The 16708-nt window shown below is 37.2% G+C and overlaps 1 protein-coding gene across 4 annotated transcripts in view; it reads right to left on the bottom strand.

Moving 5' to 3' along the window:
* LOC114476778 (nck-associated protein 5-like) overlaps positions 1-16708 on the bottom strand; it is a 59807-nt gene that overhangs the window by 11820 nt on the left and 31279 nt on the right. For all 4 annotated transcript variants that reach the window (XM_028468695.1, XM_028468686.1, XM_028468703.1 and 1 more), the window contains 8 exons: positions 15933-16060; positions 9374-9449; positions 8095-8241; positions 7461-7529; positions 5400-5438; positions 4231-4350; positions 1148-1243; positions 195-305 (listed from right to left, as the gene is read on the bottom strand). In XM_028468695.1, the coding sequence (XP_028324496.1) occupies positions 195-305; positions 1148-1243; positions 4231-4350; positions 5400-5438; positions 7461-7529; positions 8095-8241; positions 9374-9449; positions 15933-16060 (786 nt within the window). The remainder of the gene's footprint in view (positions 1-194; positions 306-1147; positions 1244-4230; positions 4351-5399; positions 5439-7460; positions 7530-8094; positions 8242-9373; positions 9450-15932; positions 16061-16708) is intronic.

The following is a 16708-nucleotide window of genomic DNA, read 5'->3' on the forward strand; positions in this document are numbered from 1 at the left end:
TAATTATAAATGTTCTAAAAAACAATGCTTTATAAACTTCAGACTCTTAAAATTACAAGTGATTTGCAACCTAGAATTCATGGTAAACCTTTTTTAGTTTTAAATTTAAATGGTGAATTGTATCATAAAAATGTAAAATGATGCATCTTCATCATTCAGTTATCATTATTCAACATATCCAACATTATTCTCACCATTTTCCCAGAGCGTCCATCGTTCCAGGAGCTGCTGGAAAACTCACTGCTGGACAACGACAGCTCGCTGCTGCTGCTATGGTAACCAGGGGGCGGGGCCAGGTGGATTTCCTGTGAAGATGACCTGGATTTAAAGATGTTCTGATAATGCTAATGTTCAGTAAACCAGGATGAGAACTACGACTTACTGTTTAGCACGCACTGGTAATAGTACAATCGTAATGCTAATGCTAATAATTAGCAGTCACTCAACATTAATGTTAAAAGGTAATTGGAGGGAATCATCGGTTACAGCCACACTAACTACATCTTTGTTAATGCTACCATATACAAAAGCTGGGTATAAATGCTGTTGTTTTGCTCAAGTATGATTGACTGTACTAATGCTAATGCTAACAGCAACACAGTTCAGGATTTAGGAACAATTTAGGAACAAATCTTAAAATTTAAGTAAATGTAGGTATGTTAATGCTAAAACTACATTAAAAACAGATAATACGAACCACGGAGCACAGAAATAAAGCTAATGCTAAGAGTCCAACCAAAATAATACCACGTCATATATGGCAGAAGTTACCATAATTTAGCAGTCACTATTGTGTTGGTGTTGATCCTAACACCTCAGTAACACAGTTATCATTAGCATTAAATAGCTAATGATTATTAAGGTACGTAGGGTTAGCATGTTAAAAACCCCAACCCAGTTAGCTACATAATTAGCCAGCTGATGCAAACTTCTCCATAATGGTTACAGTCACTACTGTAACGATGCTAATGTGAACAACATAGTTAGCATTAGCACAAGCTAACACGTGTCAGTCTCTATTATGCTAATGCTAACAAACAACCAAGTGATATTCTGAGAAACAAAAATTGTTGATAAAAATTTGCGGGAATAATGCTGTTCACATTAGCCCTAGCTGTGGGGGCGGGGCCTGTGAGGCTGCTCTTACATTGGACGAGTCGTTCCTTTGAAGCAGGAATGTTTGGCTTTTTTCCAACTCCAACAGATCGGCAGCCGACAGGTTCAGGATCTTAGAGTGCAGTTTCTGGAGGGGGAGAAGTAGGACAAACTCAGCTCCAGACTAATGTTACACTTTAAACACTTTAAATCCTGCTGTAGGTTTAGACTGATCGCTTTAAACTCCTCATTTAGACAATAAATACACACCAAATTACTCCAAAAATAGACAAGATGACAAAAATACAGAAATAAATGTACAAAACGACAACAACAAAAAAACACAGAAATAGCTCATAACACACACACAATGCAACTACAGAAACAGAAAACGATACAATAACAGAAAAACACACAAAATGACAGCAAAAACACACAATAACTCATACCACACAAAGCAAACACAAACACAAAAAATACAGAAAAATATACAGAAACAACAAAAATACAAAAAAAAATCAAAATACACAAAAAAACTAAAAACCCTCAAAAAGACAACACAAAATACACAAAAGGTACAGTAATTTTAAGTGAAAGTTTGCTAATTAGATGAAAATACGTATTTTCAGATCAATTTAAGTTACACTCAATTACTTTCTGTATTTAAGCTACTATAGGTTTGTGCTGCCTGTTATAAAAATTAACACTATTCTACTTTTCCTCTCATAGGATAAGATCTTTTCCAGATTTGACCAAATTGAATTCTGTTGAAATTAATCTAGCTTTATTCCTTAAGCCCTGAAAACAAACCCTGGGAACCAAAGTGCAGTGCAAACAAATAAATCAATCCTCTCATGAAAGATGGACCACGTTAAATAAACAACTTGTTATGAGGAAGTGACAAAAGCAAAGGGAAAGATCTCGTTTCACCTTAAATCTACACAGTGACTGAATCGCAGAGAATCACATAGTAAAATCTGACTAAATAAAGTTCCCTGACTCTTATTTCATCCATCAGTGGAGACGCACTTAATAGCACTTCTCAGTGGAAGTCCTTAATGTCATCAGACGGAGGAAGAAATGAATATGAGGAGGAAATAATTGCGTGAGGGATTCGGGGACTCCGTTGGTTTTATTTAAGTCGGCCGGAGACGGACGAAGTGAACACGATCCAGAATTAATCTGCAGACTTAATTAATGTCTCAGGAACGTTTCCTCCACAGGCTGAAACTGACGCTCGCTCAGGGACACGTGCACGAGCTCAGATGTGCAGGAGCTCAGACGCACAAGGACAATAAGATTTAAAAAAAAACATACAGACTTAGAAAATTAGCGTATCGAAGACTTGAGGACAAAAACGCAACTATATTTAGAGATTGAAAGACATTAGAGAATCAAAGACTTAAATATTCAATAAAAAAAAAATTAAGAAAACATAAAGATTAAATGAATCAAAGATTTAAAGAGCTCGAGATGAAAAAACGTATAGTTTCAAAAATGTACTTTACGTTTAAAGACTTAAAGATTCAAACAATTAAAGAGTTATAGGTTTATAAAGACCTATAGATTTCAAGAATTAAATATTCAATGTTTAAAGACTTAAATATCCAAGGATTTAAATACTTAAAGATTTAAGACTTAAAGACGAAAAGGTTCAAAGACATATGAATTTAAAAACCTAAAGATTCAAAGACTTAAAGATCTACAGATGTAAAAATTCAAATATCTAAAGACAAAAAGGTTCAAAGACTTTTAGATTTAAAAAACCAAAGGTTCAAAGAATTAAAGATCTACAGATGTAAAGACTCAAAGATTTAAATAATTAAAGATTCAAAGATTCAAAAACCCAAAGATTCACAAACCTAAAGATTCAAAAACTTAAAAATCTAAATGTTTAAAAATATAAAGATTTAAAGATAAAGACTGAAAGATGCATTATGAGTGCAGATACAGGGATGTGCACGAGTTGAGACGTGCGCGGTGTGAGCAGGTTGCTCATTCAGATTCTGAGCAGCTTGTGTTCAAACGGTGAAGGTCACATTGAGTGAAGGAGAGTCGCGGCAGACGCTCCTCGCAGCTTTTTAACGTCTCCTAATTATGAAACGATCCTCTGTGATGCTGAGTGAACAGCCCGAGGCTAAAAACACATCGAACATCAGGAGAGATCGAAACTCCCTGTGCTGTGGTCGCCTCCATTTATGCAGCTGAAGGTGTAAACCTAAAGCAGCAGAACTAAAGACGAGGTTTTAATCTTCCTAAGCAGCAGCCTCAAAAAACAAAAACACATCAACATTCCCTCTTTTTCCGCTTTGTTCACGTCATACGCTAAGAGGTTTTCCTAAGTTGTGTTGCTGCAGGTTAATTCTTGCTTTCCTGCATCAGAGCTCTTTGTGTCTCGGACTCTGTATTTACTGGTTTTAATGGTTTAAGAGTCCAGCAGTGACAGCAGGCACTGACGTTATCAGCCGGTGCAGGATTTCACCTCCTCAGCATCTCATCAGGGATTCAGTCGATAGAGTCACCGGGTCGTGTGTGTGTTTGTGCGTGTGCGTGTGTGGGTGTGTGTGTGGGTGTGTGTGTGGGTGTGTGTGTTTTCAGGTTTAAATATAGAGCAATGGTTATTTGAAAATTGTGAAAATTTTAAATGTTTAAGAACATCTCAGACAAATTTTGTAAACATAAAAAATGGATGAAATACCAAAGAAATAGTGGATAAGTCAAAAAGTATTAGAAATGCAAAAATATCCGAAATTTCGCAAATTTAAAATAAGCTGTAAATATTTAAAAAATTGTGAATATGACAAAGTATCATAAATGTAGAAAAATATCAGCAATGTAATTTTTTTTTAAATGTACAGACAATGTCAGAATTTTAAAAAATATCAGCAATGTAATAAATGCTGGAAATATAATAATTAATAAATAATAATAAATAGGCAAAATTGTAAAAAAAAAAAAAAAGAATGAGAAATGCTCCAAATGTCAAGAAACTCAGAAAAATGTCAGAAATGTGAAAAAAAAATGTAGGGGGAAGTTGGGAAATTGCAGAAATGTCAACAATAGCTCAACTCCACTACTGTGTTATAAACAGTACTTGTCTTTGCACACTGGTTGTACTGGAAGCTCTGGTTTTACCTGCAGCAGCAGCTCAGAGGTGGGTCTGATCTTCTGTTGGAACAGAACGCTCAGCACGCGGTTCTGCTGCTCCAGGTCAGAAACTCGAGTTCTGAGCTTCACACACTCCTGCCTCAGGTCCTAAAGAGGAGAAAAACCAATGAGAAAAACCTGCAGGACTGCATCCCTCCAGGATCAGAGCTGACAATGTCAGACCTGTGAACATTCCTACAGTTTAAGTCATACAATGCTGAGTTTCTTAACTAATTCAAAGTTATAAACATTTCCCAAAATCAGAAAAAGTCGACTTAACAAATGCTTTTTATTTTTTGTATCTGGTAATTGTGACTTTTCATCTCTTAATTTCTTTATTTCTGACTTTTTCATTTTTATCCCATTATCTTTTTTTTATTTATAACTTTCTATTGTATTATTTGGTTTTTATCACAAACGTATTGATGAATTTTTCATTAATAATTTTACATAAAAAAGGAATTTAAATATAATCATCCAATTTTTATTATTACATATTTATTTTATATTTTGTATATATAACTTTTGATAATTTTCATGACTATATTAATAGTTTTCTAATAAAGTGTCCAATGAATTCTCTAAACTGACCCACTATTGTATCAATTTCTAATTCGAGTAGAAATGGTGGAAAAGGTGGTGGAAGGGGGTTTTAAAAACCACAGAAATTGGATAAAAGTTGCAAATTGTGGGTAATGGAATTAAAAAATGTAGGAAAAATTAGTTTAAATGGGCATTACAAATCGTGAATCTGGTTAAATTGGCAATAATAAATATAAAATGTGGTGCAAAGGGGTTAAAAGTGACAATAATAGGTCAACATATGCAACATTAGGTGGGAAAAGTGGTGTAAAGGGTTTATAAGTGCCAAAAATGTCTTAAAAGTGGAAAAAGGCATTGAAATTTGACGAAGTGGCAGAAATGGGAGTAATGTAGCAAAAATATGGCAAGAAAAAGTGATGAAAATAGGCTAAAATAGGGTAAGTTTGGTGTAGTTGCAGAAAAATTGTAAAAAAAAAAACCATCATAGGCATGTGGCGACCCCCTCCCAGTGGCTCGCGGACCCTAATGAGGTCCTGACCCCAAGGTTGAGAAGCTAATCTTTAGGGCCAGATGTGTGCGATTATTGTCAAATGTTGTCGTTGGGCTTCACTGACCTTCTGTGTGAGCAGCGCCTGCACCACCTGATTGGCCACCTGAAACAGAGGAGCAGTTCAGTCAGAAATGTCCCTCACGGGTCGCCGTAGTTTGCCTAACGCTCAGTGAGGTGCTGCTGTTGTGTCTCTCTGACAGACCACAGAGCGGCTACAGTTACCAGCATTGATTGCTCGTTAGGGAGGCGTGAAGTGTATCGAACAGAAACCGCATCCAGAGAGTCCGTCGTCACACACTCGCACTGAACACACACACAGCGTGCAACGCACACCTTCGAGCAGGGTTTGGGGTCAATTATAATTGTAATCGCGTAATTGATTATTTAAAAAATCTGTTGCTGTCGTAATCGTAATGATAATTGACTTTGTCATTGTGATTTCCATGATTATTCTACAGAAATTGTCAATTATTAGAATTACAATTATTAGAATATCAATTTTCTGGAAATAATTTTATGTCGGCAAATGTGTAATATTTGAGAATAATAGGAGGGTCAAATAAATTGAATCCTAATTTCAATGGTGTTTGGAAGTTTGCACAGTCTCAATATATGCTTTATATTTAGCTCAGTTTTTGTTTCAAAGTCTGAGGTTTCAGGAGCAGAAACAAATGAAATCATTTGAAAAAACCTGTTAAATTATGTTTTTATTGTTGTTTTTTTATTATTTAAAACAACTATAAATTGCCCTGTGACTATTCTAAAGAAACACATTCAGTCAGTAAGATGCATAAATCCAGGATTTCTCCTCCTGGAGGATCTGAGCTCATGTTTCTGCTCTCAGCGAAGCATCGATCAGAGATTTTTATCATCAAACGGTGAATATTTAATGTCTAAATATGAAACCTGAGCAAGTCTTTGTCTCAGATCACATGTTAAGATCAATTCTTGTAGAAAACAGGAGCTTCTCTTGTCGCTCGGATCACTTTTGTGTCTCCGGTCTGTGATGTCAGGGCGAGCAGCCTGAAGGTGACACTGTCCTTTCAGCTCTCAAACACACATTCGGGAATTTTTTTTAGATATAATTTCACAGCATCCAACGCAGAAAAAGGATTCACTCCCATCAAAACGGGTCTTTTACCTGTTTTGTAAATGATAAAGCCACACCTATGGAGGCGGAGTCAGATACTTGTGAATAATTAGATTTTCTCGCCTGCGTGTAAAACTCCAACGAGAGGTTGTTAGCTTTGTGCATGTAAGCACACCATAGTTCAATGAGAAATATTGATCCAGGACTAACTAAAGACTTTAAATCTATTTTATCACATGATCATAAACGATGATTCAGACGTCAAAAGCCTGTTCAGAGCAAGTTTATGTCAAATCTAAATAAAACTGTTCTGTGAGCCATTGTTGGTCCTCAAGCCTTGAGTTGAAATCAGAATCAGCTTTTAATTTGAAAGGCTCATCTATTCCGGCTTCTGTGCACAACCTATGACGTGGTCAGCTTTTATTTTGAAGGGGCCATCTGTAACTTTCACTGAATCAGCTTGTATTCTGAAAGGATATAATCCCAGAGTCAGTATAACCCAGTATGTATATACCCCTCGTCACTGTTCCAATACTTTGCCAATTATTCAATAACCAATCCAGAAAGTTAATTTTGAAATGCTATGTTATGGTTTCATTTATTCAGACAACCTTTTTCAGGGAATTTACTTTGAAATTTACTTTGATCTCCAAACATGTTTCGACTGCCAACTGTCAGTCTTCTTGATCGCTTTGATGTTTCCTAATGAGTTGTTTGGTTACGCCCAGAAAAAAACAAGATCAAAGTAAATTTCCTAAAAAAAAGTTGTCAGAATCAATGAAACCATAACATATTATTCGATAACCAGTAAACATAACACAATATTATATCATGTAAAATAACATGATTATCCTGAATGTTCTGTACGCTGCGGTACCCCGGTTGGCACAATCGGGTTAAATGTGGAGGACGAGTTTTTGTTGAAAACCTACTGAATAATATAAATAAAGTACACAACCCCTTCAAAATAAAACAGAAGGCCTGGTTTTAAGGCTGTGATGAGCTTTAAACATGCACACAGCGAGGTGCACTCACCTGGTCCAGACAGCGCTCGTACTGCTCCCTCTGGCTCTGGTTCTCCTGGGTCAGCGCTGAGTTCTGCTCCTGCACAACAAAACAAAAAGGTGGTTCTTTAAAGGTCAGCGCTGTAAAGGTCGTGGCCGACGACTTATGAAGCTGCTCCACCTAACGAGAGTCCGCATCGATCAGAGCAGCCTCCATTAGTCGGAGGATGGCTGTCAGCCGCCGACCTCTGACCTTTGCACCAACACGCCTCTGAGCTACACCCACGCTGTAATTAAAGAGTTTGGCTCCAGCCGTGAAACTCGTGGAAGCTCATTTTTCAGTCATGTGAATTCACACGTCAGCCACGACATTAGGAGCTCAAACTTTGTTGTTAAGTTGCAGAATTAAACTTTAGAAAAAATTCTCAAACTCATGGTTTGGGGGCCAAATCCGGCCCTTTGGAGCATCCAATTCGGGCCGCAGGAGAAAGTAAAAATTACAGAGAAAACAAGTTCATTACAAACTCTAGGAAATTTAAAGTGAAAACCCTGTTGGGATTGATATCTGTCACTTCTTGCTTGGATATGGTCGGTTTCTTACATATTTAGTATTTTGAGGATCCTTTAATGACGCAGACCAGATGCTGACAGTGTAAAGTTCTCACCTCTAAGGTCTTCAGGCGTTCCAGCAGCAGTTTGCTTTGGTTCTCCTCACACAGGCTGAAGTCATCTTCTTCTTCTGCAGGTTTCGAACCACACACCTTCAGAGGAGACTCATCCTGCTGCTGCTGCACGCCAACACACAGCTTCTCCTGCATATGGGCCCAGAGTGTGAAAACAGCCAGTTTTAATGCTTTGTTATGGATGGAAAAGTGCTTTTTGTCACTAAAACCGGATGATTGTGACTTTAGAACTTATTGCCACAGTTTTAAAGAGTTGCTGACTGATTGTATGACGGTGTTTGGATTTGGATTTCACCTTGTTACCATGGTATCAGATATAAACCATTGTGTATTACTGCTACTGCTTCATTTCTTACTGCTTACAAAACTGAAGGCTAAATTTGGACTAAAACTGAGTTGCATTTTAGTCAAAAGACTGTGACTAAGACTAAATTAAAATTTGCTGCCAAAGCTGATTGTTTGTGTTACCATGGTAACCAAGTGTTTTTGTTTTTCTTTTAGGATAAAACTTTTGTTTCTGCGATATTGGATGATTAAATCAGACGACTTGAATGACTGCGTTACCACGGTAACCACAGAATCCCACTGTAGTGACCATGACATCAAATAGTGAGCGTAGCATCTGACATTGTTACTATGGTAATTCCAGTAAGTTCAATTTGTCTTCTTTTTCAAATAATATGTTATGGTTTTCTTTTATTCAGAAAATTTACTTTAATCTCCTGACATGTTTCTACTGCTAACTGTCCGTCTTCCTCAGAGGAATCCGCTGATCGCTTTGATGTGTCCTTAGGAGTTCTTTCTGGGCGTGGTGAACTTGACAGTTCTGGCCACACCCCCTATCCCAGGTGTGGGAGAGTGAAAATGTTCACTACGAGTGTAGGTTTAAAAGAGTTTTGCATGATGTGAGGCCGTTACCATGGTTACTGCATGTTACACCAGGTGCAAGTCACAAAAAACGATATTCCGAGGCGAGAAAGGAGCGACCAGTTGAAAAGTAGGTCTTGACATTGACGGAGGGACCGGCCTGACATTTACTCGATCCTCCTCCAGCCTTTATTACAGACTTTATGAAGGAACACTGCCCTTTCCTCCAGGCCCTGAAGGCAGCATCTGATAATAATAACCTGCTTTAGGAGATTCGATACTGGGACTGCGGCTACGTGTCACTGGTTTAATAGTCCGTGATGATGGACTGCAGCTCGGGGCTACTGTTATTTATGTTTACTCGAGTGTGTTTACAGTTTAGTGACAGTCGCACCTTGTAGACCTTCATGATGTCCACGGTGTCCACAGCAGAAGGATTCTGCAGCAGCGAACGCACCGTCTCCTCCATCCTACACACAAGAAAAACACAATAACTACATTTATATTCTATTTCTAGTATCACGAAGGTCCGACCTGGGCATCTGGTGGCTTGTGAGCCACATGCGGCCATTGGTCTAACTGTGTGAGGCCCTAAAAACACAAAATATGACAAAGAAATACACAAAGTGCATCCAAAAACACACAATTAGAAAAGAAAAATGTGACAAAAGGAAACAAAAGGAAAGCGAGATAATTTTAAAACAGAAACAGCATGTGCAGACAAGGTAATACCTAAATAAATAAATAGATGTATAAATACATAAATTAATAAAAAACGGACAATCAGAGTCTCTAGGTTAGTGTTTGCCACTTGTGAAACACAGTGAAAATAAATGAAAAAAAAGTGAAAAAAATAAAATAAAATATACAATAATAATAATAAGTGGTTACTTGTTGGAGCTTAAAACCTTTTTTAATAAAGAAAGAGCCTTAAATCGATCACATGACCTAGATGATGCAAACCTGAGCGCACAACACTGCTTTAATCAATCATAACTGAGTATTTTTTCCTCCTTTTTAATTTTGTTAAAATGTCCCAACAACAAAAACCGAGGACAACAGCACGCGCACGCACGCACGCGCACGCACGCAATGTGAAAGCTCCTGAATCAGTGCCAGTTTCAGGATTGATGATCCCTGAGTTTCTGGTCTGAATCCAAGCCGTTCGTTGAACACTGACAATCGCACGCTTTGACACGTCTTTCCTGATGCGTCCAATCAGAGACTGTCCTCAAACCAACCAATGCATCTGTCACACGCTGAGATCTTTAAACCCCAACTACAAAATAAACCAAATAAATCCTAAATAAAATCATACTATGAAATGTCAAACCTAATATAATTACACAGTAAATTAAAGGAAGTAGTAAAAAATATTAAAATGAAATAAAAACAGTTTAAAAAAGGGAAATGAAATGTAAAAATGAACTAAAAATTGAAGAACATTTCCAAATCAGGGGTTTTTTTTTTTTTTTTTACCAATTGTTCTGTGGTTATTCAAAAGGCAAACTGTATTTTTGTTTGATCTGATGAATACTTTTTGAGATATGGACAATTTTGTGAGGGTTGTATGTGTCGATTTTTGTGCGTCCTTATTTTTCTTCCATAAAAAGTGTCTTATAATCATAAATAAAAATAAATTAAACATCTAAAATAAAAAAAAATAGGATAGGAACAAAAAATACAAGCATGTTAAGCCCAAGATTTGTTCATGATTTGGAGGTAAATTTAACAATTGTCACAACATTTTATCCATTATTGATGAGTAAAAAGTAGCTGTAGAAGTTGAGTGAATGCGAAATTTAAAATGTTGGGTAAAATATACTTAAACAGTTGTTAGTGAGTTTATGTTACAAAGAGTTTTTTACAGTGAGAGCCACTAGTGATGGATGGACTTGCCTCCTCAAATGACAGAGCATTACTTTGCATAAAAACAACATCTTTCTTAGCGCCATTAATCTCAGACAGACAGGCCCGGGTGTGTGTGTGTGTGTGTGTGTGTGTGTGTGTGTGTGTGTGTGTGTTCTGACTCTCCTGACCCTCGAGCCGCTCCGGCTGAATTTCAAACGCGCCATTCGTTCAGTCGTCAGCAGTCCGGCAAATACAATTAAAGCATGGATCAATTTTAAGCCTGAGGTCGTAGAGTGACACACACACACACACACACACACACACACACACACGCACACACACACGCACACACACACGCACACACACACGCACACACACACACACACACACACACAACCATGACCTGCTGAGGTTATCGTTTGAAGGTAAATAGAAACTGAGCATCTTTTATGGAAATTTTCCTCCTCTTCATCACTTCAGTTTTGCACCTTTATTTCGACAAAAACAAAGAGTTTCCCCCCCCCGTTTATTTCACCTTAAATCAGCCCTGCAGACCTCTGAAGGTGTGCTGTGGTACCTGCAGGGTGAACCTTTAAATGAGGTTCTGCATCAACCTTAATTATGGAAAACACATTCACAACTGTTGCCATAGACCAGATGCTTTATACCAGGAGTTCTCAATTTTGGGGGTCAGGACCATATTTGGGATCACGAGACACTGTCGCCAGATGTCTTCAAGAAACTAAGAATATTTTCTAAACAATTTGAGCCCATTTTTACCATTTTTCTACACCAAACTTGCCATATTTTAACCTATTTTCATCACTTTTTCTTGCCATGTTTTCGCTCCTTTTAATGCATTTTTGCAACATCACTCCCACTTATTCATCAAATTTCAATGCTTTTTCTGCACATTTTTTCCACTATTGAAGACAGTTTTGGCACTTATAAAGCAACTTTTCCCACCTAATGTCACATATGTTCACCCATTATTGTCACTTTTAACCCCTTTGCACAACATTTTCTGTCTATATCTGTCAATTTAACCACAGTATCTGCTATTTTTAAATTCCATTAACTACAATTTGCGACTTTTAACTAATATCTGTGATTTTTAAAATCCCATTCCACCACCCTTTTCACCATTTTTGGTCACTTTTAAGTTGAACTCATTTTATTTCTGATTAAAACAAGGATATACATCTTTAAGATGACTATATACTATGGCACAAATAATTATAAACTTCCTGGATAACAGTGGATATCATTCAGATCAATAAATAAATGTGGTTATCACAGATTCATAGAACAATGGACCATCATTTTGCTGACTTTATGGATGGACCCCAAAAATCTCTCCCCTTTATTCCCCCCTGTAGATGGCCCTATCTCCACATGACTGTTCTTCAATGTTCATGTCTGTGTTCAACCACCTACAGTGGGGGTCCCTGGTCTCTGGCACCTATATTTTGGGGGTCGTGGGCTGAAAAAGTTCAGAACCACTGCTATACACAGATTTCTGGGTCATATGTGGCCTCGAAACACAAATGAGTTCCAGCTCTGGATCGTCTGAACAATCCATTGGTACAAGTTTGGAATCAGAGGTCACATGAATGAGGAATCCAAAAGTTTCCCAGCAGAACTTTGTCCAAGCGTCACCCTTATCCTCACCATTATTGGCCCTAATGTGATGGTCAACGATGAAACTCACCCCATCCTGACTTTGTTCTTCCCTCCATGCCTCCTGAAGAAGTCCAGGATGAAGGAACAAACATCCCTGAGGTCCATGGGAGCGCAACAGCAGGAATCTGGTTCTCCAGGCGCAAAATAGGCCAAAACGCTCAACGGTCCGTCCACGTCAGCGCCTGCTTTCAATTCCAAACTGCCCAGTCATTATCCACACTGATCTGACAGGCGGAGGCGTCCCCAGATGTCCCACGTTTAAGTCCCTGCTGGGAGGCGGGCCGGGATGCAGCTCTGAAATCCCACCGGTTTGTAATTAAAGGCTTGAATCGAATGCTTCCAGTGCACGAAAGTGTTTATCACTTTGTTGGAATCCGGTCCCCATGAAGGCCAAGCAGTGTGAGACCAGTGACAAAATGTCAAGAAAAGTTGTGTCAAAAATGGCGTGATGTCATGAAAGATGATGTGTAAAGAAGAAAACACAACCCTTAGATCACATTTTAACACTATCAGGTCACAGGTCCCCATGAAGTCCAAAGAGACTCAGATGTCCAACAGTCTGTAACGTGTGGATTGGTAATTTTTTCCATTTCGAGTGTTTTCTTTGCACTGATCCACATCTAAGACCTCCTTCCTGTGATCTTCTAGATATTTAGGACACACGAAAAGAGTCCAAACTCATTTGTGATTGGTTAACAGCTCAGCTGATACTTTGTCAGGTGGGACGTCCCCACGATGACCAAGATAATATTCAGGTGTTACCTTAACACACTTCTGGCACGCACAGCTTTCTTTAGGGATATTGAGGACGAACTAACCAGTCAAAACTCGTCAAATACAGTTTTTAAAATGACAATAACAAGACGATGATTAATTAAAAAAGAACGCGTGTGAAACAAAACTGTATTAAAATATATTGATATTTTCATTAAATTATAAACTAGACTATAATGTTCACATGGAACAAAATCCAATCAAAAATAGATTTATTTTTTGACATCGGATGGCAGAGTTCTTTTTATTTAGTATTTTTTTTAAATTTTTGATCTGTCTTTTATTATATTTTACTTAATTTTATGGCTTTATGCATTTATATAAAGGAATCCAGATCTGCAGCGTCATGTGACCTACTTCTGTAATCTGACCTGGAAACAGGGTAACACACTTTAATCGTCCAGCTGTGCTCGACCATTTGTCTCACGCAGATAGAAACAGTCACATCATCCAGTGCTTTAGATTACTTGACGGCCTTAAATGCACCACGGGTGCCTTTAACAGAAAAATAAAGTAAACATCTGTGAGAATAAAGATCGACAACAAACATATCATAACAGGTTGACTTATTGAGTCTATTCTGTAAATAAATAACTATGTTTTTCATTTAATTTCAATATAATGTAGTAGAATGTATACACAAGCAGAACATGCAGACTAAACACTGAAAGGACAAAAGTTTTATTATAATATAAATTACTGTTAATGAAAAAGACCTATTTTTATGTGTCAGTGACCACAGTTTGCATTTCACCAAAGTTTCCTCCCATTCGGCTTTAACTGTTTTACTCAATGGTGTTCAAGCTGAACTGGTGTCCATTTCAAACGGTGACCAACTCGGTTACTGGATATTGCACATTTAAACGCCTTATAGCAAACGTTTAGTATGTTTTCAACAATATTAGTTGTATTAGGACTAAAATGAATGAGCCAGTAAATATTTGATGTATCACCAAATATACTGATGACCAGTTGAAGTGAAGTGAAGTGTGTGTGTGTGTGTGTGTGTGTGTGTGTGTCAGCTGATCGAAGCTATGTTTCTCCCTTCAGAACTCACAGCTTAAGTTACTCCATGGACAAACTGTAACTTTCTTAGGGCTTTAAAAACGTCACCGTCCTGAAGGAAGGTCATGATCTAATCTTCCTGGTGGGCTAGAAAAAGACCCCCATCAGGTCTGTAAAGAGGATAAAGTGGCTGAAGCCTGGGACCGCTCCTCACCTCAGGGATCACGGAGTGCACAGAGTCACCGTCCTGTCTGTCCCCAAAAGGGACGAGTCCTCAGGACAGGAACAATCCTCGGGGTCTCCGTGTGCGTGTCCATGTCCTCCCCCCGGTCACTCTTCCAGGGTGGGCTCAGGCTTCCCACTAATCCCAGTTTAATGACAGCAGGGTCATGTGACTCACACCGGGCTATGGCGGTGGTCATGTGCTCTGGGACCTCAGTGTGAATCTGCCTCTAACCCACCACGGTTCAGAGTTCTTGGTTTTGTTTGTCCAGGTCTGAATGTAAACACTAGCTCAACAGCTGCACAAAACAACCTTAAAACGTTGTAAAATGACTGGTATGCAGACGTGGAGCAGTGAGGAGGAGCAGCGTGTGTAGATCCTGGTTTTAACATAACATGGATGATGTAAAATATAAACCTGTGACAAGAGTACGTAAAAGTAATATCCACAGCAGCATTCATTCATACGAGGAGTTTAAATACTGTAATAAAAAAATAATAATATTTAAATCATTTAAATTTAAACCTATTTTACAGGTTTTAATTATGAAGTATTTGTGTTGTTTTTTGTATTCAATAGTTGTTTTCTTTTTATTTGTGTTGCTTTTTGTGGTTTGATATTGTTTTTTTATTTATTTGTAGTTGCTTTTTGTATTTCTGTAGCTTTTTGGTATTTTTGTAGTTCTTTTGTTTTTATGATTGTTTTGTGTATTTTTTGTTTGTTTTTTATGGTTTTTTGTTTGATTTATGAAGTATTTGTGATGTATTTTTTTATTTTATAAAGTTATTTTGTTTTTATTTGTGTTTCTTTTTGCAGTTTTGTGTTATTCTTTGTATTTCTGCAGCATTTTTGTATTTTTAAAGTTCTTTGTTTAGTCTTTCATGATTTTTTGTTGTTGCTTACTGTATTTTGTATGGTTTTTGCTTTGTAATTCTTGAGTTTATTGTAATTGTATTCAATAAAGTTGAAATATTGATTTTATTCGTGTTGCTTTTTGTAGTTATGTAGCTTTTTTGTATTTTTATAGTTCTTTTTTCTTTCATCTTTCATGATTGTTTTGTGTTGTTGTTTCTTGCTGTATTTTGTATGTTTTGTTTTGTAATTTTTGAAGAAGCATTTGCGTTTTGTGTTCTTTTTCTGGCCATAAAATGTCACAGGTGCACAGATGATTACTGAAGTCCTCACATAGGAGAACAACAACAAAAAGGAACCAAGAAACACAACATTTATGAATTCTGAATAAAATAAATGAAAGGTAATTAGAATAAATATAGATATCAAGGTTTATTAAAGGTTAAAAAAGTTATATAAATGTATTCCTTGTTTATTTATGAAAAAAAAAATAAAAATCTTGGTTTGTTTTGATGTACTTTGATGTCCTTCTAGCTGTTGTTTCTGATGCTTTTCCTTTGTTTACCTGGAGAAGTGCTGCTGCAGAGAGACCATGTGCGTCCGTCCACGATCCCACTCCTCGCTCACCTCGCACACACGCTTCTCGCTCTGAACACGCAGCTCTTCATTCAGATCCAAGATCAGCTTCTGTCTCTGTGTGAGGAAACACACACACACACACAACACAAAAACCATCACTGATGTTGATTGTTGTAAATATCTAAATCATATTTGTACATTTGTATCATTTTTGTAAATATCTGTATCATATTTGTATACTTGTATTATTATTATTATCTATCCTACTTTATTTTCGACTACTGTAATGTGTGTCTGATCCCTATTTTTAACAGTATTTTACTGAATTATACACTTATTTAACATTTATTCTTTCTTTCGTCTTTGTTAAACGTTTTATTCTTTTATTTGTGATTTTTTTTCTGTGGCTGTAACAAAGCCAATTCCCCCTAGGGATTAAAAAAATAATTCTGATATTGTTGTGATGCCCTGTTTGTCCTGCAGAGGGCGCCACAAACTCACTAAAAGAATGAAAGGCTTGTTAACCTCTGACCTATGTTTATGATTTCATATACAGTAAATAAACATATAACTTTAAACACTACATAACACACAGATGGCAGCAGGAGAACAGATCTCAATTGTCCAACAGTTAATCTAATAATCATCTAATAATATTATTTATCACTCCAATAACATAAAAACTAAAACTCCTCATCCACTACTAGTTTATTTTCCCTGCCCACATCCTCTACCACAGAGAGTGGTTGACTGTCCACTGCA

Source organism: Gouania willdenowi, chromosome 2, assembly GCF_900634775.1.
Source record: "Gouania willdenowi chromosome 2, fGouWil2.1, whole genome shotgun sequence".
NCBI classification, from domain to species: domain Eukaryota; kingdom Metazoa; phylum Chordata; class Actinopteri; order Blenniiformes; family Gobiesocidae; genus Gouania; species Gouania willdenowi.